The 26,201-nt window shown below is 38.3% G+C and overlaps 5 protein-coding genes across 5 annotated transcripts; all 5 read right to left on the reverse strand.

Moving 5' to 3' along the window:
* Nucleotides 1-349: 349 nt before the first annotated feature.
* LOC109008055 (probable LRR receptor-like serine/threonine-protein kinase At3g47570) lies at nucleotides 350-2,887 on the reverse strand. Its single transcript, XM_018988002.2, has 3 exons — nucleotides 2,704-2,887; nucleotides 1,785-2,644; nucleotides 350-712 (listed from the first exon to the last, which is right to left on the reverse strand). The coding sequence occupies exons 1-3, from the start codon at nucleotides 2,885-2,887 to the stop codon at nucleotides 350-352; spliced, it is 1,407 nt and encodes a 468-aa protein (XP_018843547.2).
* Nucleotides 648-16,212, reverse strand: LOC109008068 (pentatricopeptide repeat-containing protein At3g05340). The gene is made up of 2 exons (XM_018988017.2): nucleotides 14,078-16,212; nucleotides 648-723 (listed from the first exon to the last, which is right to left on the reverse strand). The coding sequence occupies exon 1, from the start codon at nucleotides 16,073-16,075 to the stop codon at nucleotides 14,111-14,113; it is 1,965 nt and encodes a 654-aa protein (XP_018843562.2). The 5' UTR covers nucleotides 16,076-16,212; the 3' UTR covers nucleotides 648-723; nucleotides 14,078-14,110.
* On the reverse strand, nucleotides 3,033-3,633 carry LOC118343854 (putative receptor-like protein kinase At3g47110). The gene has a single exon (XM_035683100.1). It carries the CDS (start codon nucleotides 3,616-3,618, stop codon nucleotides 3,040-3,042), a length of 579 nt encoding a protein of 192 aa, XP_035538993.1. The 5' UTR covers nucleotides 3,619-3,633; the 3' UTR covers nucleotides 3,033-3,039.
* On the reverse strand, nucleotides 3,903-4,530 carry LOC118343853 (putative receptor-like protein kinase At3g47110). Its single transcript, XM_035683099.1, has one exon. It carries the CDS (start codon nucleotides 4,514-4,516, stop codon nucleotides 3,917-3,919), a length of 600 nt encoding a protein of 199 aa, XP_035538992.1. The 5' UTR covers nucleotides 4,517-4,530; the 3' UTR covers nucleotides 3,903-3,916.
* A 643-nt stretch (nucleotides 16,213-16,855) lies between the features above and the next one.
* On the reverse strand, nucleotides 16,856-25,878 carry LOC109008073 (mannosylglycoprotein endo-beta-mannosidase). Its single transcript, XM_018988025.2, has 11 exons — nucleotides 25,648-25,878; nucleotides 24,611-24,749; nucleotides 24,047-24,274; nucleotides 23,819-23,877; nucleotides 23,425-23,473; nucleotides 22,897-23,127; nucleotides 20,617-20,786; nucleotides 20,302-20,506; nucleotides 18,631-19,302; nucleotides 18,309-18,536; nucleotides 16,856-17,990 (listed from the first exon to the last, which is right to left on the reverse strand). Exons 1-11 carry the CDS (start codon nucleotides 25,791-25,793, stop codon nucleotides 17,193-17,195), a joined length of 2,925 nt encoding a protein of 974 aa, XP_018843570.2. The 5' UTR covers nucleotides 25,794-25,878; the 3' UTR covers nucleotides 16,856-17,192.
* Nucleotides 25,879-26,201: the final 323 nt, after the last annotated feature.

The raw sequence follows: 26,201 nt of genomic DNA on the forward strand, positions 1-26,201 counted from the left end.
TACAATTTAACGTATTGCATCAAGCCACGTCAATTTATAAGTTTATTTTTATATAATTTCTTTGTGACTTAAGTATTTATCTATAAATTTAGAGTGTGCAAGATCCTTGCACAAATTATTTGTTCAAAAAACTATATCAATAAATATTAGATAATTTTAAAATTTAAAGGTTTAAAATACTACACCACACTTCAATTTATTTTCCCTAGATCTCATATTATAAATTTAGTAATTGAAGAACGTTACACTCAAAACAAACACCGAAAGCAATAATAAAAAAGAACTAGAATTGTATCAAAGCTCAATTACAGAAAAATTTGGAAAATATTCAAGTTTCAACAACTTGAGATTACACCCTTTGTCTTTCATATCTTTGTTCCTTCCATAACTTCTTCAACCTTTGTACGACCAAAGACATAGGTGGTCTTTTATGTGGATTCTCTTCTGTACACATCAACCTTGTGTCTATGATCTGGGAGCAGCAGTGCTCAAGCCTTTGTGCATCACTACTTGAGCCTGCCCCTGAACTTGCCTCCTGCTTTAATGAGGTGTCCAGAACATCCATTATACTGTTAGGAAATGCAGAGGCCACCCATTTCCTTAGATCCAGGCCATCTGAAAACAACTCACTTGTGGGCTTCTTTCGAGTCATCATCTCTAGCAGCATGATACCATAACTGTATACATCCCCTCTTGTTGAAACTTCAATGCCCTGTCCATATTCTGTTCAAAAGCAACTGTGTATGTCAGCAGGAACTGCTGCATGCATATATAATTTGCTTTAATGTAAATGCTTAACAAAGGGAGGAAATGATGAATGGAAAAGGTCAATATAACACCACCATCATACTGAAATTAATTCATAGTTGTATTAGTATTTATCAATGAGGCCCTATCAATTAGTATTGCTCATGCATTCCGAACCACCCCTGATCTCTTTTAAGAGGATTCGTGGCATGTCAAGCTCCGGTAGGATTCTTCACGTTTCATCAAATTGAACCATATTTACATTAATGGATTAAGTTAAAGATATGTTTAGTGTAATATTGATTACATGACTACTACTACTACCAACTCACGCATGGAACTATCTACCACATGATGCTTTCTTTATATGAACACTTAGTTGGCTTAGGTGTTTGATGCATATTTCTGTCTTGTTTGCAATGATTATATCTTGTTTAGGATCTTCTTTGCATGCTGCAGGTATCTTATCGTAATGCTAGTTGAAGAAGCTGCAAGAGTTTTCTCAATTGGCTCTCAATTTCCAATGTTGTCAAAGATTTACTATACGGAGGGTTCCTAAACTTATCATAAATTTTATTACAAAAGTCTTATTAACTGACTTACAGTTCAAATGATTGGTGACACAACAAGATCAATGAAATGAGTACTAGTTTGAATTTATTTTTTATTTTAGTTTTTGATTGATCATGACAATTTTTTCATAAAATCGAAAAAAAGAGATATATTCAAGTTCTTGACGAAACTTGAAAACCTCAAATTGAGAGAGAGATTGATATATGAAATGGGATCAACAATCTTTATGATAATATTTAATGTTGTCTAAACAATTTAATATTGTAGAGTCAGCCACTTCATATGTTTACCGCTCTCCCATTTAGAACCATCAAATTCAAGTAGAAATTTGAAAGAATCGAGATCATATAAGACTAGTAGAACTTGTCGTAACTCTACTATATATTAGTACTCATATATGTTAGACGAGGTAAATAAAGAAACAAAGCATGATCATCATTATAAGCTAATGATCACATGCATACCTGGCGGGCTGGGGCTATATAACCTACTGTTCCTCGTATGACACATGTTGTGCTAACGTATTCTTTTTGTTTGTCAGCTAAGATAAGCTTTCCTATGCCAAAATCTGCTACATGAGCCACCATATCATTGTCGAGAAGGACGTTTTGTGGCTTCAGATCAAAATGCACAACCTGAGCTAGACAATCCTCATGCAGATACTGCAATCCATGTGCAATATCCAACGCTATTCCCAGTCTGCAACGCAGTTTCAATTCACAACTGTCTATCTCCAATCCGTGGGGATAAAGATGCTGTTCCAAGTTCCCATTTCCCACATACTCCAGCACTATAGCCTTGAATTGTGAACTCCAAGCTGATCCAAGCAATCTAACCAGATTGCGGTGCTTGATTCCAGATATTATCTGACACTCCCTTTTGCATATTTTGTAACTCTGAACCGACTCTCCATCTAAAACCTTCACTGCCAAGACAGATTTTCCCTTGTCCATGATTGCTTTATAAACTGATCCAAAGCTACCCCTTCCCAGCAAGTTCTCCTCACTGAACCCATCTGTTGCAATTTCAAGTTCCCTTTGTGTAAAAGTTTGGTTTCCATGGTTGATGGGGAAAGCCAATACTATTGAATGTGATAAGTTAGTAGCTTCTTTCCTGAAGCAGCAGCAGCAGCAGAAAATAAAGACAGCTACCAGCACCAAAAACAATAAAGTACAGCTTACAGCAATTGCAATCACATAGGAACTTTTGTTTCTCCGCTGCTTTTGCTTCTGAACTTCACAGGGAGGAAGACCAAGTTGTTCAGGGTCACCACACAACCCCATGAATGAGCTTCTATTGAACCTTCTAGTATTTGGAACTTCTCCTGTTAAGTTGTTATATGACAAATTAAGATTCTTGAGAGAATGCTCATTAAAGATCCACCTGGAACTTTACCAGTTAATTGATTATGAGCCAAGTCCAGCACTGAAAGATAAGTGATCAGTTTCAAGTCCTCCGGGATTGTACCTTCAAGCATGTTGTTGGACAGGTTCAAATACACCAAAGATATGCAACTTCGAATCGAACTTGGTATGGCACCAGAAAGCCTATTCCCTGACAAGTCCATTCACTGTACATGTATCAGTTTGCCAATGGTTGCAAGCATCTCCCCTTGAAAGTTATTGTTTGAGAAGTTGAGTGAGAGTTCCAAGTTCGAAAAGTTGCTGATCTCTACGGGAATAGATCCTTGCAAGGCATTGAAGGATAAATCAATAAGCATCATGCGAGAACATCGGGTGAGTTCGAGGGGAAGCTTTCCTGATAGGCGGTTTCCAGACAAAGATATCTCAGTTCAGAGAGATTACCAAGTGTAGAGGGAATCGACCCGCTAATCAAGTTATCACTCACATCCAGCAAACCAAGATTATCCATGTTTCCCATGTCCTCGGGAATTGGCCCAGAAAGTCCGTTTGTTCCCAAGTCTAACCTTTGCAACTGCTGAAGCTTTCCGAATGTTGTAGGTATTCTTCCATCCAAAAAGTTGCCCCACAGAGTTAAGTGCACAAGGCTGCTCAAGTTCCCAATACTTCCTGGTATCTCTCCTGTAATACGGTTATTCAAGAGATTGAAGTAATAAAATTCTTTCGAAAGAGCACCAATAGAAGCCGGTAGATTTCCGGCGAACAAACATGAAGCAAAGTTCAGTTTTTTTAGCAATGAACAGTTTGTAAGTGCTGTTAAGAAACTGAGGGAAGAGTTGTCAGAGCCGCCTCCCAGGTCATTGCTATGAAAGTAGAGAATCTCAAGGTTCTCTAACTTCCCCAACTCTTGTGGAACGTCACCCTCTAATTTGTTCATGCTAAGATCAAGGAGTGCCAACTGAGAAAGATTCGAGAGGGATACTGGAATTTTCCCAGAGAAACTGTTATTTAGCAAGTACAACCTGCAACTTTTGGAGCTTGTCACCAAGTTCTGAAGGGATTTCTCCACTTAGAAAATTCTGAATCATTGAAATTTCACATAAAGCAGTACAGTTACTTAACAAGGAAGGTATCGTTCCCTCGAGATAGTTCACATGTAAGTACATGATCTCCAGCTTATCTAGAGCTCCAAGCTCTGAAGGGATCTTTCCGGTGAAGAAATTTGCAGCCAAGTTTCATTCTATTAGCTGTGTCAGCTTTGACAGAAACGACGGCATGTCTCCGGTGAGGTTGTTTACAGCGAGATTCAAGTGCATCAGGTTCTTCATCGAGCAAAGTTCTTCAGGAATTCCAGATAGATAGTTGCTACTCAAGTCTAAGATTTCCAAACTTTGACAGCCTTGTAGTAAGTCTGGGATTTCACTCTCAAGAAGGTTTGTGCTCAGATTCAAATATACTAAATTTGGAAGCCTTCCCAAAGCAGATGGAATTTCTCCATGGAAGCGGTTTCTGTATAAAGAAAGGCTGGTGAGAAGGGAAAGATTGGATAGGAATGATGAAATAACTCCTTGTAAGCCCATGTCAATAAGCTCAAGAGCTATGACCCGGTTTTGGAGATGTGGATGGCATGTAATCCCTGTCCAGTTGCAGAAGGAATTGGCTTTATTCCAAGCTTGGAGATAACCTCTTGGATCACTTGTTATGGCTTCCTTGAATTTTAGAAGAGCTTGGCAATCAGTGACATCTCCACAGACAGATTCAGATGCTGCTGATGTCAGAACATGTGAGATGAGTGAGATGAACAATATTACTGCTGTTACCTTATTGCATTCCATTCTCTCTCTCTCTCTCGTTTATATTTGTATGGTTTGCTTTGAGATACTTTGCAGAAATCACTTATTTATTGTCTATCATGGAACCTGCTAGACAAGATTTAATACTTGGCAAAGCAGGTGAGGAGGATTTTCTTTCCTTATCTTGGTAGTTCTTGGTAGCTCAACGGAATAAATAGATTAGAAGCCTTGGAATCACTATCAATGGTTGTTGGGGGGCTTATAAGTGCATTTAATGCAACACAATATGACCCCTGGCTATAGCTAATAATGCCTGACTGCTCTCTCTGATTCCTACGAGTATAAGTTCATCAAGGGATTGAGTGTCCTGTACTTTTATGTCAATTCTATAAGCAAATGAGGCTATAATATATGTATTACATTGAGAGAAGGGTAGAGAGCATATGCAGTAGTACATTGGGGTGTTAAGATATAAAATAAATAACAAAATCTACTTCTTTTCATCAGTTAATTAAATTTTTGGAATAACTGGTGATTATACATAGTATCAGAGCAGAGATCCTGAATTCAAACCTTGACTCTACACTTTATCTAATTTAATTAAATATTCCACTTGTTAGGCCACCCATTGAGGGAGAGTTTGACCTACATGTAAGTGAAAATGTTAAGATATAAAATAAATAATAAAATCTATTTCATTTCATCAACTTAAACTTTTGGGATAAGCGGTAAAATTACACATTGGGAGAGAGGGATGAGGGTAATTCCCACCAATACTGGAAGTGAGAAGGGCAGGCATAAAATTGAAGAAATTTTCATTAAATTATTATGGCAACAAAATTTGTATATAGTATTCTTCTGCACCAACTGAAGAACCTAATTGATGCAATCTAGTCCCTACATGATACTCGAGAATTAATGATGATCTAGAGTTTCTGCCACTTCTTCTGAGTCTCCTTTCGATCTGCGAGAAAAGTGGCAGAAACTTCAGCAGCAGTGGGGTTTGTTGTATGAAAGCTTACTTCATTAAAATGAGCTCTGCTTTCAATGCATTTATGTGTATCTTAGCATTATATGCTACATGTTTTAAATGTCATCTAACACTAACAGACCAAGTTAGCCGCCTGAAGCCAACATTATAATTGCTGTCATTCTCTTGGTAGTTCAATATATTATTAAATAACCCTTCTTCGAAAGAGGAAATCAATTAGACGTTTTTAACTTCTTTTTTTTTTCAAATTCTAGAGTTTAAAGTAAAGATAAAAATAGACATAAAATGAGTCTTATAATATTTATAACTGCATAAGATCGGGATTTTTAGGAAAACATTAATGCTTAATAAATGTTGTAGAAGTTGATTTATATGTCTATCCTTCTTCTTATTTTAGATCTTATATGTAATTCAGATAAGAATTCAAGGTATCTTAATGCTATTTGCTCTTCTTTCAATAGAAAAAGAAAAAAAAAAGTTTTAAGTAGTGGAACTCCTCCAACTTGTAATTGACACTTTGTCATTTTTATAGATGGGTTCTAGTTTAGAAGAAACTCAGTCGTATCAATAGAATTTCTTCTCCCATCTAAGCTTTCTTGCCTTTAATGGAAAACAAGATCAAGGAAAACCAAGCAAGAAGTTTAATCAATACCATGGGTTCTAAACTCAATTTCTTTTTGGTTTATGTTGTCCATATCTAGAAGAAATTGCGGTCTTCTGTTTACAAATCTTTCCTAAGCCTTCAATTCTTGGGGACAACTTGGGTCTTTTAATCCTCTTCCCAAGCCGTTCTTTTTTTTTGATAAGTAATAATTTTTATTGATGTGAATGAAATTAGGCAGTGCCCAAGTACACAGGAAATATACTAAGAGAGGCACCTAATTACATTCTAATAGACTAGAAAGAAGATAAGAACTCATGAACATTCCCTCCCCTCAATACAATAGCAGAAAACCACTGGAAAATAGAGAATACAAAGAAGTTCCAGATTTCCCCCATTGCACGCTCCTTGTTATTAAAACATCTGTCATTCCTTTCCAACCATAAACACCACATTAAGCACAAAGGAATCATCCGCCACACGGCTGCTAATTGGGCACTACTGTGAGACCTATTCCAGCATGCTAATAGGTCCACCATAACAGATTTCTCTTTGACTGAATAATTCATCCTCTCCCCTCTCATTCATTAAATAGTCAAAATAGATTACATCCAATTAGCCATTCGAAAACTGACTTCCTATCCTATAGGGATTCAAATATTGGATAAGATTTGTTTCCCATACTTATCTACATAATCTAAATATTCAAATTACAAATCATATAAATCCTATACAGCTGTCCAAATATATCTATACCAGAAAATACATAGATAACATAGGAATTAATTCAAATAAATATAATCCACTAATATCCCCCCTCAAATTGATGCTGGTGTATCTACTAGCATCAATTTGCTAACTAGGAATTGATGCCGCTGTCTTGTCATCGCTTTCGTGAATATATCAGCTACTTGAAGATCCGTAGAGATATGAGGAAGAATAATCGACATAGCCTCATAGGCTTGACGAATATAGTGACAATCGACTTCAATATGTTTGGTACGCTCATGAAATACTGGATTGGCAGCAATTTGAATGGCACTAGTGTTGTCACCATGAAGAGGAGTTGGCCGATCTTGTGAAAAACCAATCTCTTGAAGAATGCCCCGCAACCACATCACCTCAGAGCATGCTGCTGACATAGCTCTATATTCAGCTTCAGTAGAGGATTTAGAAACACACTCTTGCTTTTTGCATTTCCAGGAGATGAGTGAATCTCCAAGAAAAATACACCACCCAGTTGTAGAACGCCTAGAATCTGGGCAACCAGCCCAATCGGCATCACTATAAACCATAAGTTGTAGAGAAGTGCCAGCAGGAAAAAATAACCCACGATTAGGGGTCCCAATCAAGTATCTAATAATACGACGAACAGCCACTAAATGCAAGTGCCTAGGAGTGTCCATAAATTTACTGACAATATGGACCGCATATGAGATATCCGGACGTGTGATAGTGAGATAGATTAGACTTCCAACAAGCTTTCTATATAATGTAGAATCAGAAAGTAAATCACCCTCATCCTTCCGATACTTCACATTGACTTCCATAGGAGTATCAACTGAAGTAGTCTCCCCCAACCCAGCCAACTGAACAAGGTCCTGGGTGTATTTATGTTGATTAATAAATAACCCATGTGGCTGATTGTGAACTTCCAGCCCCAAGAAATAAGTCAATAGTCCCAAATCTTTCATATGAAAGACCCTATGAAGATGCATCTGAACCTTTTGAATAAATTCAATATCGGATCCAGTAATAATGATATCATCCACATAGACCAACAGAAAAACAAAGCCAAAATCACTCTTATGAAGGAACAAAGAAGCATCATACGCACTCTGAGTGAATTGAAACTCAAGTAAGGTATTGCGAAACTTCTCAAACCAAGCTCTGGGAGCTTGTTTTAGACCATACAATGACCTTTTCAGCTTACAAACATCATTAGCTGAGGAAAGGGGCATACCAGAAGGAAGTTTCATGTAAATTGTTTCTTTTAAATCACCATGAAGAAAAGCATTCTTCACATCCATCTGATGCAATTTCCAAGACTGAGAAGCGGAAATAGCAAGAAGGAGACGAACAGTCGTCATCTTAGCAACAGGAGCAAACGTCTCGTCATAATCAATCCCATATTCTTGTCTATTTCCCAAAGCTACCAAACGAGCTTTATATCTCTCAAGGGACCCATCTGATCTAAGCTTCACAGAATACACCCACTTACTACCAATAGGTGTCACAGAAGAAGGGCAAGACACAATATCCCAAGTGTCATTGACCGCTAGTGCATCCATTTCTACTTGCATGGCATCCCTCCAACACTCATGTTCCATAGCCTGCTTATAAGAGGAGGGAATAGCAATAGAAGAAAGTGTAGCTGACATAGAAGAATGAGATGAAAAACCATACCGATTCGGGGGTTTGGAGACTCTAGAAGTATGCCGGCGTGGTGGTGGATCATAAGATGTGTCAAGTGATTGATCAGGAGGCACGGGCGGATGCTCAGGAGGGGCAGAAAGAGCGGTCAGATCTTCTGGATGAGATGGTTTGCGCCTGGTGTAAACACAACCAGGTTTAAACCGAGCGGAAGCTAGTGTAGAAGTTGTATCTTTATCTGAGAAATTTGGCAACACACAGAAACTAGGAGGAATAGGGTCTATATGAGTATGAAAAAATTGTTGTTTGTCAAAGAACACCACATTGCGAGAAACTCTAATGCGTTTAGCTTGAGGATCATAACAAACAAAACCCTTCTGAAAAGAATTATACCCTAAAAAAGCACATTTGACTGATTGAGCAGAAAGTTTGTGTCTTTCGTGAGATGGAAGATGCACAAAACAAACACAACCAAAAGAGTGCAACTGAGAATAGTCTGGAGAGTGCCCAAATAGCAAAGAATAAGGAGAAACATTGTCTAATACTAGAGTAGGTAATCTATTAATTAAATATACAGCAGTAGACAAAGTTTCACACCAAAAACGAGAGGGCACACCCGAATCAATTAGGAGAGCCCGGACCATATCAAGAAGATGACGATTCTTTCTTTCAGCTACTCCATTTTGTTGTGGAGTATATGGACAAGAACGTTGAGAAATAATTCCTTGATCTTGAAGAAATATTTGAAACTCAGTAGATATATATTCTCCTCCTGAATCAGAGCGAAGAACCTTAATAGAGGTAGAGAATTGATTAGCAAGATAAGCCAAGAAACGCTTGAATACCGAAAATACTTCATTCTTAGTGCGAAGAAAGTAAATCCATGTAAAACGAGTATAATCATCAATAAACGTCACAAAATATTTATAACGATCATGAGATTCTATCGGGGCAATACCCCACACATCACTATGAATAACATCAAAGGCACGAGTGGCATGAGATCCTTTTGAAGGAAAAGGCAAAACTTTACTCTTAGCTAACTTGCATGTATCACAATCAAAATTTAATTGAGCAAGAGAATAGAGATCTTTATTTCCTATTAAACCAGAAGATGACAACTTATGAAGTATGTGAGAATTGGGATGGCCCAACCGCCTATGCCAATCCTTCACACTCAAAATACCAACATTACAAGAAAACGAAGATAAAGACTTTGACTCAACAGATTTGGAATCTAAACATAAAGGAAACAGCCGACCCTCTTTAGGACCCCTCGCGATCATCTTCCCTGTCACCTGATCCTGTACAAGACAACCAGAAGAAGTGAATGACACTCTACAATTTCTGTCAACTAATTGTCCAATAGAAATCAGATTGGTATTTAATGAAGGAGACACCAAAACATTATTTAAGGAAGGAGAAATGTCACCTACGGCAGTGATAGGTAGGGAACTACCATCTGCCGTGTGAATTTGAAGAGGACCAGAATACCGTGAGACATTAACAAGAGAGTTAGAGGTACTTGTCATATGATTGGTGGCACCGGAATCAAAATACCAAGGTTTAGAGGCAGATTTGGTTTTACCTGAAATACCAAAAGCTGAAAGAGCTGAGATTATCATTTGTTGGACCATTTCTGGTGTAATAGGAATGGAATTTTGAGAAGTGGAAGCTGGAACATGAGAGGAAGGGACCAAGGTAGAACTGGCAGCACTAGTAGCCTCAGCAGCAGCTGAATAGGCAGTTGCTTGGCGACGTGGCGGACGTATTGGGCAATCCTTGATAATATGTCCTTGCTTCTTGCAATAGTTGCAAGTTTTCTTAGAACAATTTGCAGCAAGATGCCCATAACCTTTGCAACTATAGCATTGAGTAGTGCTGAAATCCCTCCCTTTGATTTTTCCTTGAGCTGCATATGCCACAGGAGCTGAAGTAGTTTGTTCCATGGCTGTTTGAGTCATCAATCTTTGCTCCTCTCGAAATATCTCTCCCAAACACATATCAAGTGGAGGCACCGGATCTCGGTTCATCAGATTAGCACGAATAAATTCAAATTCCGGCCTTAGTTTCATAAGAAACTGTGCCCGCATACTTGCTTCATGAACAGCTTGAATATCGGCCAAACTTGTTGCTGGAATTGAAGTGTATACAATATCTGTATACTCAGCCCACAAGTTGCAAAAACCAGAATAAAACTCCTCCACAGAGAGAGCTCCTTGAGAGAAATTCGACATCTCTAGTTCAAGGTGAAATCTCCTTGCTGCATTATTCTGAGTGTACAGCCGCTTGAGATGATTCCACATATCACGAGCATTCTTGAATGAGCGTAAATTCAAGATAATGTGAGGATCAACAGATCCTAGAATCCAAGACATGACTCGGGCATCCTTGCTTTCCCAAGAAGCCCGCTGAACTTTGTCTTCTGGTGCCACACTACTCCCATCAATATGACCCCAAAGTTCCTTTCCTTTCACCAAAATTTGAAACTGAAAAGACCATGCAGCATAATTCTTACCATTGAATCGAACCAGAAGGGAATCTCTAATTTCAGAAGACATGATAGACAAGAAACCCTAGATGTAACAATCCTCACCAAGGACCAAACTGCTGCAGAAAACGTCGATAGTCTGAGAAGTGAGCACCCTCACACAGTACAACGTATCGCAGCCCAGAAAACAGTCACAGAAGGTGCCGATGACCTCAGAAATCCACAGTACACTCTGAAACAGAGTGCCGATAATCACCGAAACAGAGAAAATTGTTTTTTTTTTTTTTTTCCCGAAACAGAAGCCAAAGATCGACGCAGACAGCGCCGATAATGCACAAGGAACACTACGAGGTTGTTGAAAGTCACAAGAAACCCCAACCTTCAACTCAGACAATGCCGATAGTCACGCGGGAGGTCAAGAACAAACAAGGAAGGCACCGAGAAGCACACGGAAGACCAAACACGAACTCAGCCAGCGCCGAGAATGGATAACCCACAAAGAAATCCCCCGAGAAAGGAAAAAAATTCGTAGAAAAAAAATTATGAACCTGCTCTTGATACCATAACAGATTTCTCTTTGACTGAATAATTCATCCTCTCCCCTCTCATTCATTAAATAGTCAAAATAGATTACATCCAATTAGCCATTCGAAAACTGACTTCCTATCCTATAGGGATTCAAATATTGGATAAGATTTGTTTCCCATACTTATCTACATAATCTAAATATTCAAATTACAAATCATATAAATCCTATACAGCTGTCCAAATATATCTATACCAGAAAATACATAGATAACATAGGAATTAATTCAAATAAATATAATCCACTAATACACCACACTCTTGGGCATAGCCCAACTTAGCCCAGCTCTACTAAGAATACCAGCCCAAAGCTCCCCAACCACCTCACAATGTAAGAGCAAGTGATCTACCGATTCTCCACTTTTTTTACACATGTAGCACAACTCCATGATCACCATACCTCGTTTTCTTAAATTGTCAACCGTCAATATCTTCCCATGAGCAGCTGTCCAAGTGAAAAAAGCAACTTTAGAAGACACTAACACCTTCCATATACTCTTCCATGGAAAGAAAGTGGGCTGTAGGACTGTCAAAGCCTTATAGAAAGATTTAACAGTAAACTTCTCTTTCCTCGTGTGAGTCCACAACATACGGTCTCCCCCATTGGCCCCTAGCTTTGCTGAATATAAGTAACTGTAAAACTCTGCCAGCTCTTCTAATTCCCAGTCCTGAGCATTTCTTGTAAAAGTGACATTCCAAGTGACCATCCCATTGGCACGACATAGAACTTTTGAAACTGGAGCTTGCTGATTTCCAGCCAAATTAAAAGCACCTGGGAAAGCCAGGCAAAGAGGACTCTCCCCACTCCATACATCGAACCAAAAGCGGGTACGTGTTCCATCACCCACCTCAAACTTAAGATGTTTTTCAAAGGTATTCCACCCCTTCCTTATGAATTTCCACAAGCTTACTCCGTAAGACCCCCTACCCTCCTTAGAGCACCATTCCCCCCACTCACAACCATACTTATGATCAATAACCTCTCTCCACAGCGAATTCCCTTCCTTATGATACCTCCACAGCCACTTCCCTAAGAGTGCCTTGTTGAAAACACACAAGTTTCGTACCCCTAACCCCCCATTCGCCAATGGACAGCTCACCCTTTGCCAACTCACAAGGTGAAGTTTGGATTCCTCCCCCATACCACCCCACAAAAAAGCTCTAAACAACTTTTCTAACCGGTTTGCTACACCCACCGGTAATGGAAATAGAGAAAGATAGTAAGTGGGAAGGTTGGAAAGAGTGCTTTTAATAAAGGTTAATCTCCCCCCTCTCGATAAATATAGCCGTTTCCATCCTGAAAGTCGTTGCTCAACCTTCTCTACCACCCCATCCCAAATGCTCTTTGCTTTGAAAGTCCTAAAAATTAATTGAATTTTGGACCCTGTAGTAAAGCAGTTTTAATGTGGTTTGAAAAACATAGCAAACCAATTTCTCTAGATCCCCAGCTTTTGTTTCATGTCAAAAGCTTTAGTTTTATATTCAAGAGAAAATCACAGCCCTAGGAAAAGACATTGACCATGTGCAACTCCAACCTCCATCAATGGAAACATTCAGAGAACTTCAAGAACAATACATAAGGGAAGATAAACTCTGGAAGCAACAATAACGGGTTGACTGCCATTATCCTCAGTACCAAAATTTCCAATCCTTCTGCGCTTTAGTGCTTATTTTCAGCAGCTCCATGATGGAGCCTCCATCCATGCTTCCACCCAACCCACTATTCTTGATGACCTCTCAATGGCATTGGCTTGCTTCCTCCTGTCGTAAATCCCGAGGATAGTTAGGCACTCTGTTCTCTTTCTTTGCATCGTGAACTTTTGCTCTGTTTTACAACTCTGGTCATCAAATGCCTTGGTCCAGACAGTATTTATAGCTTTATTTTACAAACGTCAAAGATGAAATGGTTAAAACACTCTGAAACTCTTTCAGGCCATGTCAGTGACTGTCTTCCTTACATAAGGCTGAAAACCATTTTTTATCTCTGATTTGAGGGAATGCTTCCTTCTCTAAGATTGGAAACGCCACACTGAGCAGTTTGCATGTGCCTGGAAAGTGGATATGTGTGTGCTTGTGAACTTGCCTAGGCGCACGGGGATGGAGCGAGAGAAAAAACATGGCATGTAATATGCAGCAGGATCGTGAACAAAGAAATTAACTTGTCAGGTGTAATGTAACTTAATCATTTCCAAGACTTAAAAGATTAAAAGATCACGATCTACTCGTTTTCTGTTAATTTCTTCCCTCTGCATTTTCCTACCAAGTATGCTAAGTGGGCAAAACCAGTTAAACTATGAACCAGCTAACAAATCAAAATTTCAATGAAAAATGTTTAGTCTACACAGAATCTTACACAAGAAAGTCTACATGCTTACATGGTTTAATCTAATTCATTAGAGTATAAAACAATTTTTACGGTAAAGTAGATCTGACGTATTACATTTCATGTCAGTGTAAATTTCTTTGTGTAAGATTTGTATGTAGACCTAAAACATCTCAAAATCATTATATATATGAGAGAGAGAGATTATCAGTATAAAGACTGACTAATAGAAAGTGTACATTTGAGTGTAGAACAGATTAGGCCAATGCTTATCACCCATCCTGATCCATGTAAAATAGAATAAACCTCTTATCTGGAACATATCCTTCGTCTGTCAAGTGTCTAAATAACTCTGTCAAAAGCCCATATATGTTCTCAGCTTGAGGATGCATTCTGCCCCCGACAACAAAGCTGTGGGTTTTATTTTCGATCTCGATCCAACTTATACCTGTTTCTTTTGCCACCCCCATATCCTTCATTCTCTTAATAGTCCTGGCTCTCTCTTTCCACCTGCCTTCAGAAGAATATATATTGGCCAATACAATGTATGGTGCTGAGCTTTCAGGTGCTGCCAAAAGCAACTGATCAGCAGCATATTTTCCCATCTCTGAATCTCCTTGAATGCTACAAGCACCAAGCAATGCTTGCCAAATGTCTAAACCAGGATTCTCAGGTAATCCCTCAATAAACTTTCTAGCTTCATTCAGAAGTCCTGCTCGACCCAACATGTCAACAACACAAGCATAGTGTTCCGATCTTGGACTCAACCCATGATCTTTAGCCATGGATTCCAACAACTGCATGCCCCTTTGAACTAAGCCAACATGGCTGCAAGCATGGAGCAAAGACAGAAATGTCACGTCTGTTGGCTGTATGCCTTCCAACCTCATATGTTCATACATTTGTAGTGCTTTGGAGCCATCCCCATGACGGGCAAAAGCTGCGATTAAGGAGTTCCATGAGACAGAGTTCCTTTTAGGCATTTGAGTGAAGACCTTTACCGAATCCTCCAGATCTCCGCACTTAGAATACATGTTTATAAGCCCATTACTGACAAAAATATTACAACTGAAGTTCTTTTTGATAGCTAAAGAGTGAATTTGCGTACCAAAACCTAATGAAGTATCAACTCCAAATGCCCCAAGAACAGCTGAAACCATGTCAGGGTCAACCTCAATTCCTGCCTTCACAATTTTAGTGAAAATTTGTATAGCCTCTTCCTCAAATCCATTTTGGGCAAAACCCACGAGGATAACAGTCAAGGCAACCTCATCAAATTCTGTTGTAGACTCAAAGATCTTCCATGCATCTTTTACACTACCACACTTTGAATACATGTCCATTAGAGCACTCTCAATGCAAAATTCTGATTGAATTCCCAATTTCCAAAGGAGCCCATGAATTTGAAGCCCTTCCTTTAGTGCCTGCAAACCTGAACATGCCATAAGGGAGCTCAAGTATGTCAAAGAATTAGGATCAACTGAACCACAACGCATCTCTACGAAAAGATTCAAACTTTCTTCATGGAACCCATTCTGTGCAAGGCCTGAGATTACGGCCGTCCAAGTAATAACATTCCTTTCAAGCATTTCATCAAAAACCTGCCTTCCGGAGCTAAAACACCCACATTTATAATAAGTCGTTATCAAAGCATTCCCCACTGCAATTTCCTGCAAGTAGCCACTTGAAATTACTAGACCATGCATCATTTTACTTACATAACAAAACTCAGGTCCATCACAAGCTGATAAAATAGTAGTCAAAGTAGCTTTATCAAATTGATAAAAACCAGATTCGCACATTCTTTTGAATAACCCAAACCCAGTATCAAACTCCCCATTTCTTAAAAACCCAGAAACAATTGTATTCCATGAAACGGTATCTTTCATAGGCATATAACTAAACAGTTTAACTGCATTTGACAACTCTCCGGATTTCGAGTACATAGACAGGAGGGAATTCCAAACAACTAGGGCGCTCCGGATATTAACCCGGTTCTCGGGGTCGAAAAATTCAAAGTTCTTGATGATCGAGGCATGGATGGAAGAACCCAAATGCAGGAGACATTCTTTTCCACAAATGTATAAGAGTAAGCTTATGTCTGAGTGATCGAGGACAAATATTGAGATTTCCGAAACTGGGTTCTGGCGGGTTTGGGTTCTGAAGGGAGAGAGAAAACGGGAAGCCCAAGCGGGAGAGTGGGATCTGAGTTTGTGGAAGATCCATTTGGATTTCATCCATGAAAATGGGACAGTGACACCTGCTGTTTTTGTCTATGAGAAGCAACGGTCTTGCTTGTGCAACGTTCGGTTTCAGTGTAGTGCACGTGCGCGGGAGGCGGGAGAGAGAGAGAGAGAGAGAGAGAGAGAGAGAGAGAGGGCGGATATATTTGGGGTAGATTTTGATGGAAAAGGACTCGGAATGCATAGTATTCCTTTGTGCTTGTTCGTTTAAACAACACAACTCCAACCACTTCATCGATCGAACACAAATGTTTGGGTGAATGAAATTGCTTGATTTTTTTTTGTGTAATTAGTTGAGTTGTGGATCTTGCGTGACTATCCATAAAGAGAAATGATAATTATAATCATAAGTACGCAAGTATTATACAATCACTTTAAAAAAAATAAATAAATACAAGACCTACATAAAAAAAATTAATATTTTAATAATAGATCTCACTCTTTTTCAAAACGATTGTACGACGCTTGCACACTTTACGATTGTATGTAGCAGACCTTCAAGTTTCAGTTTACAAACAGACCTTAATTGTTTTATATTTTTTTGGTTTTGTTTTAATCAGACTTATATTCACCTTCATGTTTTCATTTAACCAAATATCTTCTAGTCGCGCATGAATTGATGTTGCACCAAAGCTTTCCTTCATGTTAGATGTGGCTAATACTCATCAGCAGGACACCCAGTTCTAGTTGGAAAAAAAACCTCTGCCTCAGTGTTTATCTCTTTCGTGTGTATCATTCCCTTAATCAAGATTGGTAGAATTAACAAGGAAAATATAAAACAAAACTCACAAGAGAAACTTATATTATATAAATAAAGTTCATCTCTGCAAGTTGTTTACAATTGGAGTTGAGATCATAACATTATATTATATAAGGCTTATGGAGGTATTCAGCAACGATGTAACCATGGTAGAAAGAATTGAAGCTTCTCTCCCAATTGATTTGGCCGCTTTATTCCAGGTATTACTGCTGGAACTTTCAGTAACAAATGTCTCTCACAGCAAACAATCAAGCGTGTAATTGTGGGTAGTTGATGATTACAATCTACCCATGGCGTTGATGCTTTCCACAACATAGCAATCAACATGAAATAATTATTCTTTACCCAAGCTCAAAGGACAGTATGCCGATTATGGTAGTTCCAGCCACGAAGCGTGACTCGAGGGGTGACACCTGGAGGGACCTCAAAAGTGATCTTGATTGGCATAGCCTCACCGGGTACCAATGAGAAATAGTTGTCTGAGTAATGAACAGGAAGAATTCTTGTGTCCTCACCTTTCTTGGGGTCCTTCTTCACAGCATGAACAGAAAATTGAAGGAAGAATGCAACTCCTACATCAGTCCCATTCACTTCAGCAACCCTCAAGCCATCGTTTTCCTTTGTCAAACATCTGTAAATCCTCTGTAAAATGCTGATCTCAGGCTTTTCATCAGTCCCACTGTGTACAGGTTCCACTGAGGCCATATCAAAATCACCATTGCCTTGCCTAGCCATGAACTTGTTCAAATAGGTTAAAGTTCTACAGTCAGCTTTCTTTGATGTGTTTTGAACATGCATTTCAATTTCATAAGTGGAGCCCTCGATGAAAACCTTAGATGTAATCTTGAGGGGTATTTTTTTACTTTTGTATGGCTCCAGCAGCTTGTAATCTCCACCAGACAGATGCAGCCAGTAAAAGTTCCTAGATAAAATGCCATAGTCTGACATGTGGTAGAGTTTGAGAAGAAGGAAGTAGACTGGCTTTGGGTTTTTAGACTTGGGATACTTCATTTCAACAATGGGCAGTGTTTTTTTGGGTGGAGCGGAGAGTTTTTCAAAAACTTTGTAGTATGGACATGTACCGTCAAGATCCCAGACCGAGACTTCAATAGCTATGTTAGAAAGTTCTTCTGATGTGGTATTGACAACCTGCTCATGTATGGATGAGAAAAAAACTTGAAATTATATACCATCTTTTGATGAGGTACAAAGAATGTATTCTCGTAATATCCATTTTCCCCTTAACATCTCATCTGCTGAAAGAAAATGTTGATTTTTATCAATTGAACTAGAGATTTCCTTTTTCTTTCTGGCTAATACATCTTCCATGGAAAAAGCTCATCAGATACTAAATATGCCTTCCATTTTTCTTAAGATAAAAAGAAAAAACAAATTATTTGCCTTGCATTTTAAATTCAATCCGGTCCAGACACAAAAATAAAATTTTTTTATGAATGTAGAGGATACCTCTATAAAATACGTAGCCAGATTCAGCTGGACATGGACTGGTTCTGCAGCACAGCGACAGCCATAGAAACCTGCTGTTTGGTCAAGAAGATGATCATAAAACTGGCCTCTAAGACCAGTCCATGGATTCTGTGTCTTCCAAATCAGGACGCCAGTGAATTTACTCCACATATGGGAAGTCCAGCCCTCCAGCAGTGCTCTATACTGAATGTAGTTAGCCAGTTGAGCCTGAGATTATGATTTCAACTTTGGTCACTACAAGAACAGAGATGAGAGAATCCAGCAAGTCACCTGGAATAGTCAGAGAAAGATTTTGATTTACCTTCAAACAAAAATCATCAAGATCCTCTGGGGTACCATAGAGTTGAATCTGATCAGGAACAAATTTTTGTGGTTTTGAATAAGGTATATATTTATGGTATTCCCATATAGGGTTTGGAACCTCTTCTGTATACCCTCCAGAAACCTTCCTAAACAGCGGAATCTTCCAGCCTTCTGGAGGCATTGTTGCTCTGATGGTATCTGCCACAGGCATCCCAACAGAACCAACCTCCGGATTGAATCCATAGTTGTAAAAATCATTTTTGAAGAAGTTTTCAGGATTTTGGATTTCATAAGGGCCATCCGTGAAGTCCCCCTTTCCATTTGCAAACCCATCCCACATAGATCCTTGGATGTAGACACGTGTGCCATCAAGATATTGGCTAGGATCCTTGAACGCTGGTAATAGATCTTCAGAAGGTTTGCTCATTTCATTGGGATTTTCGAAATCGGGATGGAGTCTTAGGTCCTTTTTCAAAGCTGCATTGATGTCATCTGGTGGAACTTGTTCATTTCCACCTACCCAGAGAGCAAGACTAGGATGGTTCCTTAGGAGCTTGACAGTGTCTCTTGCACATAGCAAGAATAGATCATGATCGAGAGGACCATTTGGATTTGATTTAGGCTCACCCCGTCCATCAACGTCTCCTGTAATCCAAAACTCTTGCCACACCTACAAAAATCAGATCAGCCATATGGATAAAGTTATACTATCAGTAATTTAATAGCGTATGAACTTAAAATATCAAATCCAAAGTAGCACATTGAATCCAGAGTTGGCAAAGCTCTACATTAGCTTCAGCATAAAGCAAAGCAGATTTTACTCTGTTTTTTTTTTTACTTGAGTATGCAGAATTCACTCTGTTTTCAAAGTTCCATTCACTAAATAAGCAAGAGTACCTAAGAATCTCACTGCAAAATACCAAACAGCGGAAAATTATCAAATAGCTTTTCTTAGAAAAAGGATGCTGAGATAGGTTATTACTGACATTTTAAAAATGCATCTGCACTCAACAAAGCAATTATTCTAAGTAATTCAGTTGGCCACACAAATCCATTATTACCATTTAGCACTATCTAGAGACCATGAATCATTGGTAGTAGCAATAAGAGATAAAATACAAAATGAATGCATACACTAAGGCTAGCTCCAATTGGCTAGAAGACAAAACAAATATGGTTTGGTCATGCAAACAAAGACCACTGACCTCACTTATAATGAGCTACTAAAGTTGGAGAGCATTACAAGATCAACAGGGTGGCTAGAAACATATCGGGCAGAGATAATCCATGTAGCTGGCATGAGAATTTAGAAATTCAATTACTGATGAATTATAGCAATGAAAACAATGAATTTGCTCACAAGCCTGTGGTTGTTCGTGCATTTAATTCTTCGGCAGTGTTTGTTATGAAGTTCTTTTTTTATCAGTAAACAAAATTTTATCAATCATAAGAATAGGCAAAAGCCCAAGTATATGGGACATGCATTTGTCATGCAGTTTAAAACAAGCTTTTCAACAACTGCAAATGGCAAGAACTTTTGTAGACAATTTAGATAAACGAAAGACAAAAACCCCAGTAGTTTTGAAAAGAATTACCAAAATCAACAATGCCAAATTTTTTTATGCTAACTCCCATGGTCATGCCATGCAGTGAGAGAGGCAGAACTTACCAGAAGACCATAAATATCACAATAATGATAAAATTCTGGCCTCTCGGCCAATCCGCCACCCCAACAACGAATCATGTTTAGATTCATATCAGCATGAAACTTGATGTCTGTTTTGTACCGCTTCTTTGAAAGACGTAGTAACCCATCTGACAATATCCAATTACCACCACGGATAAAAATAGGCTGCCCGTTGACCTTGAACAACCTTTAGAGAAAAAAGTGTATAGAATACAGCTCATAGTATCAAAATCGAGGCACTCCCGATGCAGGGACCGAGAAAGCTAGGACATTAATAAAATGTATGTGAAACAATACCTTCCACCAGTGGCACTATCAACATGGCTCTCAATTTTCCGGAATCCAAATAGATGGCTCCATGCATCAGACTTTCCGTATCCCTTCACATCAACAGTAATTTGAACATTGTACAGGGATTGCTTTCCCATACCATTTGGCCACCATAAGTTGGGCTTGTAGAAAAAAAGCTGTGAATTCATATCATTAGCACCTCAACAGGAGTAATGAAAGCCATAAACCAGGCAACGAGACCTATAGGAGTCCACAGTAACAGGATGCTCCAAATGCTTGGTTCATCCCAAATTACAAATATCCAGATTTTGACTTGGGAGAGTTCAAGGCATTGATTAGTAAGAAAGGCTACTTACCTTCCCTTCTTAGGGCCCAATACGTAAAGTTTTACTTCTCTCTCTTTCTTTGTTTTTTATTTTTTATTTTTTTAACATTCAGAGGTATCTTACCCTTTCACCTCCCTTTATATACAATATCAATGTAATGAACTAAGAAGGAAGTTCATTACCTAAGTGATCAATATTGCATTAAGATAATAAGAAATTGACAGAGAAATATAAGTAACTTTACCGAATAAGTAGAAGATATGAAGGTAAAAAATAGTCTACACAGAGACCAGCAAGGATAATTGCAAAAACCAAAGAAATTCATATTTTAGGGCATGACATCTAGGGAAAAGATAAACCTTATATCAAGAATTAGAATAGAAAAGAAGGGTTAAAGACCACAGAGATAGAAGTGTGAGGAAGATTGTCATAGCATGAAAAGAGTTAGGGTGCAAGAAAATAAAGACTTTGTGATGAGTACATTAATGGTTTTCAAACATGCTAGAATAAATAAAGAAGTCTTCTTCGCCTCAATAGGAAGACGACACTAGCTCATATGGCCTATTTCCATAAATCAACTCCAAGCCTATCTAAACTCCAATCCTGCCTAATCTCAGAACTCCTCCGTTACAATACCTCCAGCACAGTCAATCCAATGGTGCATGGACTTCAAATTTTGCTTAAGGTACTAAGAATAAAAGAAGTTTGCCCTGACTGGTCAGTAACTTTCATGGAAAGAAGAGCAACTTAAATATTGATAACAAAGGGGATAAGAGCTTGCTCTCTAATTTGCCTACCTACTTCCTTTCCTTGTTTCCCCTTCCCACTAGCACAGCCAATCGAATAGAGAAGTTACAGCAAGACTTTTCATGAAGCAAGCTAGTTGAAGAGTTCAAATTTCCTAGTAAATTGAGCCAAGGTGCTTTCCAATTTCTGAGAGTCTTTGGAGTTCAAAACTTGCTTTGGTTCAATCGTGTACTTCTAGGAAAGTGGCTTTGGCATTACCAACAGGACAGGGAGGCCCATGAAAAATTATCGTAAATTCTAAACTCAGTTGAGCTTGGTGTGGGAGTGGGCTGTGTTTAGTGAGGTATATAGGCCGCATAGGGTGGATTCTTGGGAAAACACAACAGAAGAGGATGGGGTCTTAGACTTGACAGGAAGTTCGCTGTTCGATCTTTCTACAAAATCCATATGCTTAAAGATAGTAACCCAATCCTTTGAAGGGTTATTTGATGAACCAGGGCACCTCTAGCTTCTTCTTTTTTTTTTCTCTTTGGACAATCTCTTGAAGGAAATCCTCACCATAGATTACCTAAGGAAAATTCATATCAGTGAAATATCAATGTTGTATGTGCAGAAAGAGTGAGGAATCGCTAAACCACCTCTTATTCCATTGTGAAATTGTCAGTGCCTCGTGGAATGACTTTTTTTAGTTAAGTTGGGTTGGTTTGGGCTATGCCTAGAAGAATATTATACTTATTTGCCAATTTCTTTTATAAGTACTTTTTTGCCAATTAAAGAGGGTTATATGAAAACAGCCTACAAATTCTAGCAGAGTGGACGATGATTCCTATCTACTTAGCTTGGTGTATTTGGAGGAAAATGAATAATAGCGATTTTGAGGATCATGAGCAGACAATGGAGGAGCTTAAAACCTTCCATTTTAATACCTTATTCCTTTTGGCAGCATGTACAGTTACTAGGCAGAATTTCATTATTTTATTGTATCTTATTTGTAAAAAAAAAATCCTTGTTAGTTGTTCCTCTTGTACACCCCGTGTGTACTTGGAACAACATCATTTGAGTTCATTAATAAAATTTTGGATTACTTACTAAAAAAATCTTAAATATTAAAATGCTTTAAAAAAAACAGACTGAAAGAAGACTATTTTCGCCAAGACTAATAAGTATGCATAGTCTCACATTTTGTTGAGTAAGAATGCATAGTTTCACTGACCTGAGGAAAAGTATACTGCACTCGTGATCCAGCAGGGATTGATACATGTTGAGTCACAAGATGCTCTACTAAACAAATGTTTCCCTCTAGTTCTGTACTCACTTGGATATTCAAAGAACACTGAGCCACCCAGCTACTTTTATTTTCCAACTCGATTGTAGCATGCAAATATACCCGCTTGTAATTGTCAAAAAACGATGAAACCAAGTGGGGGTCAATTACTTTCACTGGCTGCAGCAATTAGTAATGTATCAGTATCTGAAACTTAATCTGAATGGAAGAATCATGGAATAATTCTGATGCAGGAATTGCATGGCCAAGAATAAATGTTACTAGAAACTAAATTAAGGAAAACAGAATCTACAGCAGAATCTTTATACGCATGCATATCTACAGCTCACGACAGCACTACTTTAGATTGCACCAGTTCATTGATTAGCTTGTGACAATGAAATCCTAATGCCACTAACATGATGGCTAATCACATAACTATTGTTACAAAAGTTGAGCTTTTGCAATGCAACTCACCCCGGTTATAGAAATAGATACCTCATCCCATATGCCAGTGTTCCTATCCCTATAATAGCACCAGCACCAAGGTTAACTTTATTAGAAACATAAATACTTGCTGTGATGATCTATAAATATAAAGTTGCATTCAATTGAGAAGTGAAAAAACTGATGCTGATAATAGGATCACAAAAGGCATAATGCATTGTGTATTCCTTTTAAAGTCCGATTTATACTTAATAAATCATCTTCAGCAAGCATTCCATGCCTACAATTCATGTCTAATAATGTTATCCAATCTCTGCAATCACCTCTCATAATCCAATGAGGGACTTGAGGAAAAAATATCATCAGGTAAAAAAATAACAATCATAATAGCCACTTCCATGATCAAAAGTTACAACATAATCACCTTATAGGAGCAATCCAATCCCATCCCTCAACATACTGTGTGGCGACATCTTTTCCAATCTACCATGAAAACAAATTAATGTTAGACTGCATGTTCTGCAAGCACCGGAGATTCTCTGCTCCATTCCATTTGCATTAGATCCCAAAATATTAATTTAATTCTGATATATCTGTGCTCCAGATATAAGGATATAAGTAAATTGAATAGGTTGTTGATTTAGATATAAACCTCATGATCACCACCTTGCCCCCCCTTAGGAGGAATTCTCCCAGGATGATCGGGAGGGTGAACAAGAACAGCAAGCAAGTTTTGGCCATCAGGATGCAGAATATCAGTAACATCAAGAGAATGCCTCCGAAACATCCCTTTTGGCAAGACTCTTTTATGCCCATTTAAATATACTTCGGCAGAATAATTGATTCCACGAAAATTCAGATCCAGGTGCTGATTTCCTGACTGCAAAAGATCAAGCAATTAGACACGTATATATACTGGGGGAAGATGATCAGATTTGAAATTAAGGAGCACAAAATTTTAGGAATGCCAGGTTCTAAACGAGTTTGATGAATTCCAACTCAATTTGAAATGTCGAAATCAAATAACGGTTCCAAAGAAGAAATAAGTTTGACCGAGTGGCAGTAGCCAACTATCCAAGTACTGAACTAGTTTTAGAAAATAATGTAGACAAAACATTAGCAAGAAAAGGCACCGTCGGGTTAAATCTGTAGGGAATGCAAACCAAAAGTAAGTTTTAACCTCAAAGATTATATTGCAAGTAGATGATTTGCATACCAGCTTACTCTGAAAAGTTGTAAAAAACCAGAATGTGTAGTTCTGTCTTCCAGAATCAGCAATATCTATAATTGTCTCATTTTCCATGCCGTAGAAAGGATCTGGAACAACTTTGTTCTTCACCAAGGTTGCCAAAACGCTGTCAACCAAATCAGTGTCAACCATGGCCCCTTCAAAAATGCAACCATGTTGCCTTTTTTTTACCCTTCTACAAGTCTCCCTAAAGCTTTAATATAAAAATTGGTATATACAGATGCAGCACTTCTTGCCCAGTTTTGCTTTCTAGGAATCATAATGTATGCTAAATTCTACCGGTACGATCACAAATAAGCGTTAAACCACCATGGAGCCTTATTAAGATATGAACTCAAAACAAATGCTAAGATATAACTAGGACAACTCTATATACTCATCAATACCACAAAGGCAATAAGCTTATAAAGTGGGGAAAAATATTGTTAGGAAAAAAAAGATTCCTACAGAAAGTCCATCTATTCTTATTTCCAGTAATAATCAAAAATTAAGTTGATGTTCACAGCTTCACATTTCAAAAGTTCAATGCATTTTGGTTCCTACACAATGCAAAACATTCAGAAGTTCCCACAATACATTTTGGTTCCTAACCAATCCTCGACATTTTTTATAAGACCAATAAGTCGAGCCAGTCCAACTGACTCACTTTTTGGCTTCAATTGGCAAGTTTTACACCATAGTGTGTGCTTTCACCGAAATATATAAAATATCAGAACCTTTTTTTCATTTTCATCTCATTCGTATTATGGTTATTATATTTTATTCCTTTAACCAACTACAATCACCACTAGGATCGATGCTATTTAAATTGATCTCAAATAAAGTAAGACCGAACCCAAAAAAAAAATTAAAAGTCAAATAAAATAAACTAACACCTAAATCGATGTGCCTGTTTATCCAATGGATTGCACATTTTCCGGTTAAGTTTCTAGCTAGAGAAGTCTCACAATTAAATAAGCAGGGAATCGAGGAAGAGAGCAAAATGTGAGATTAGAGGCGTTTACGTTCCCGGGACGACGGCGTTCATCCAAGGGGAGGTGGGTCCGGAGGGAGGGTGAGTGGTGGTGAGCTGGGTCCCACTAAGTTGAACATCCGTGGACCTCGCAGCAAGCCAACCGGAGTCAAGCCGAGTCTTCCCTATCTCCGCCATTGCTAAGAACCCTAGACCAAGTTTAACTCCCTCTCAGAACTGAGAGCTAAGGTCCGTCAGCCATTCGCAAATGTCGGTGACAGAGAAAAGAGATCGAGTGTAGGGGTATATTTGGTATCATGTTTGTCGAAGATGGGGTCCACCGGCTGACTTATTCCATGTGCTATTTGTCCGTGTGTTTTTGTCGGCGGCGATTTCTACACTGGGAGCATTGGAGCATTGCAATGGTAAGAATTAATATTAGTTATTGGGAAGTGTAAATTTTCATTAGAATTTGAAGTTTTGATTATAGTAAGAATTTTTGAAAAGATTAATACATATTAGATTATATTATCTCAAAATAGTAATATAATATTATATATTTTAATAATATTTTAAAAAAATTAATATTTTATAAATATTATATTT

This window comes from Juglans regia, chromosome 11, assembly GCF_001411555.2.
Source record: "Juglans regia cultivar Chandler chromosome 11, Walnut 2.0, whole genome shotgun sequence".
Lineage (NCBI taxonomy): Eukaryota > Viridiplantae > Streptophyta > Magnoliopsida > Fagales > Juglandaceae > Juglans > Juglans regia.

Bases quoted from the DNA above. Each gene is read 5' to 3' on its own strand.
- LOC109008055 (XM_018988002.2), bottom strand. From the start codon at position 2,887: ATGGACTTGTCAGGGAATAGGCTTTCTGGTGCCATACCAAGTTCGATT. The intron at 2,645-2,703 runs GTGGATCTTTAA...ACAACTTAACAG, and splicing joins ATTAACTGGTAAAGTTCCAG to GAGAAGTTCCAAATACTAGA. The intron at 713-1,784 runs GTATGCATGTGA...GAATATGGACAG, and splicing joins ATATAGCCCCAGCCCGCCAG to GGCATTGAAGTTTCAACAAG.
- LOC118343854 (XM_035683100.1), bottom strand. From the start codon at position 3,618: ATGAACAAATTAGAGGGTGACGTTCCACAAGAGTTGGGGAAGTTAGAG.
- LOC118343853 (XM_035683099.1), bottom strand. From the start codon at position 4,516: ATGGAATGCAATAAGGTAACAGCAGTAATATTGTTCATCTCACTCATC.
- LOC109008068 (XM_018988017.2), bottom strand. From the start codon at position 16,075: ATGAAATCCAAATGGATCTTCCACAAACTCAGATCCCACTCTCCCGCT.
- LOC109008073 (XM_018988025.2), bottom strand. From the start codon at position 25,793: ATGGCGGAGATAGGGAAGACTCGGCTTGACTCCGGTTGGCTTGCTGCG. The intron at 20,787-22,896 runs GTCAGTGAAACT...ATGAATTCACAG, and splicing joins TGCAGTATACTTTTCCTCAG to CTTTTTTTCTACAAGCCCAA. The intron at 17,991-18,308 runs GTATCCTCTACA...ATACATGAGCAG, and splicing joins TGGCTACGTATTTTATAGAG to GTTGTCAATACCACATCAGA.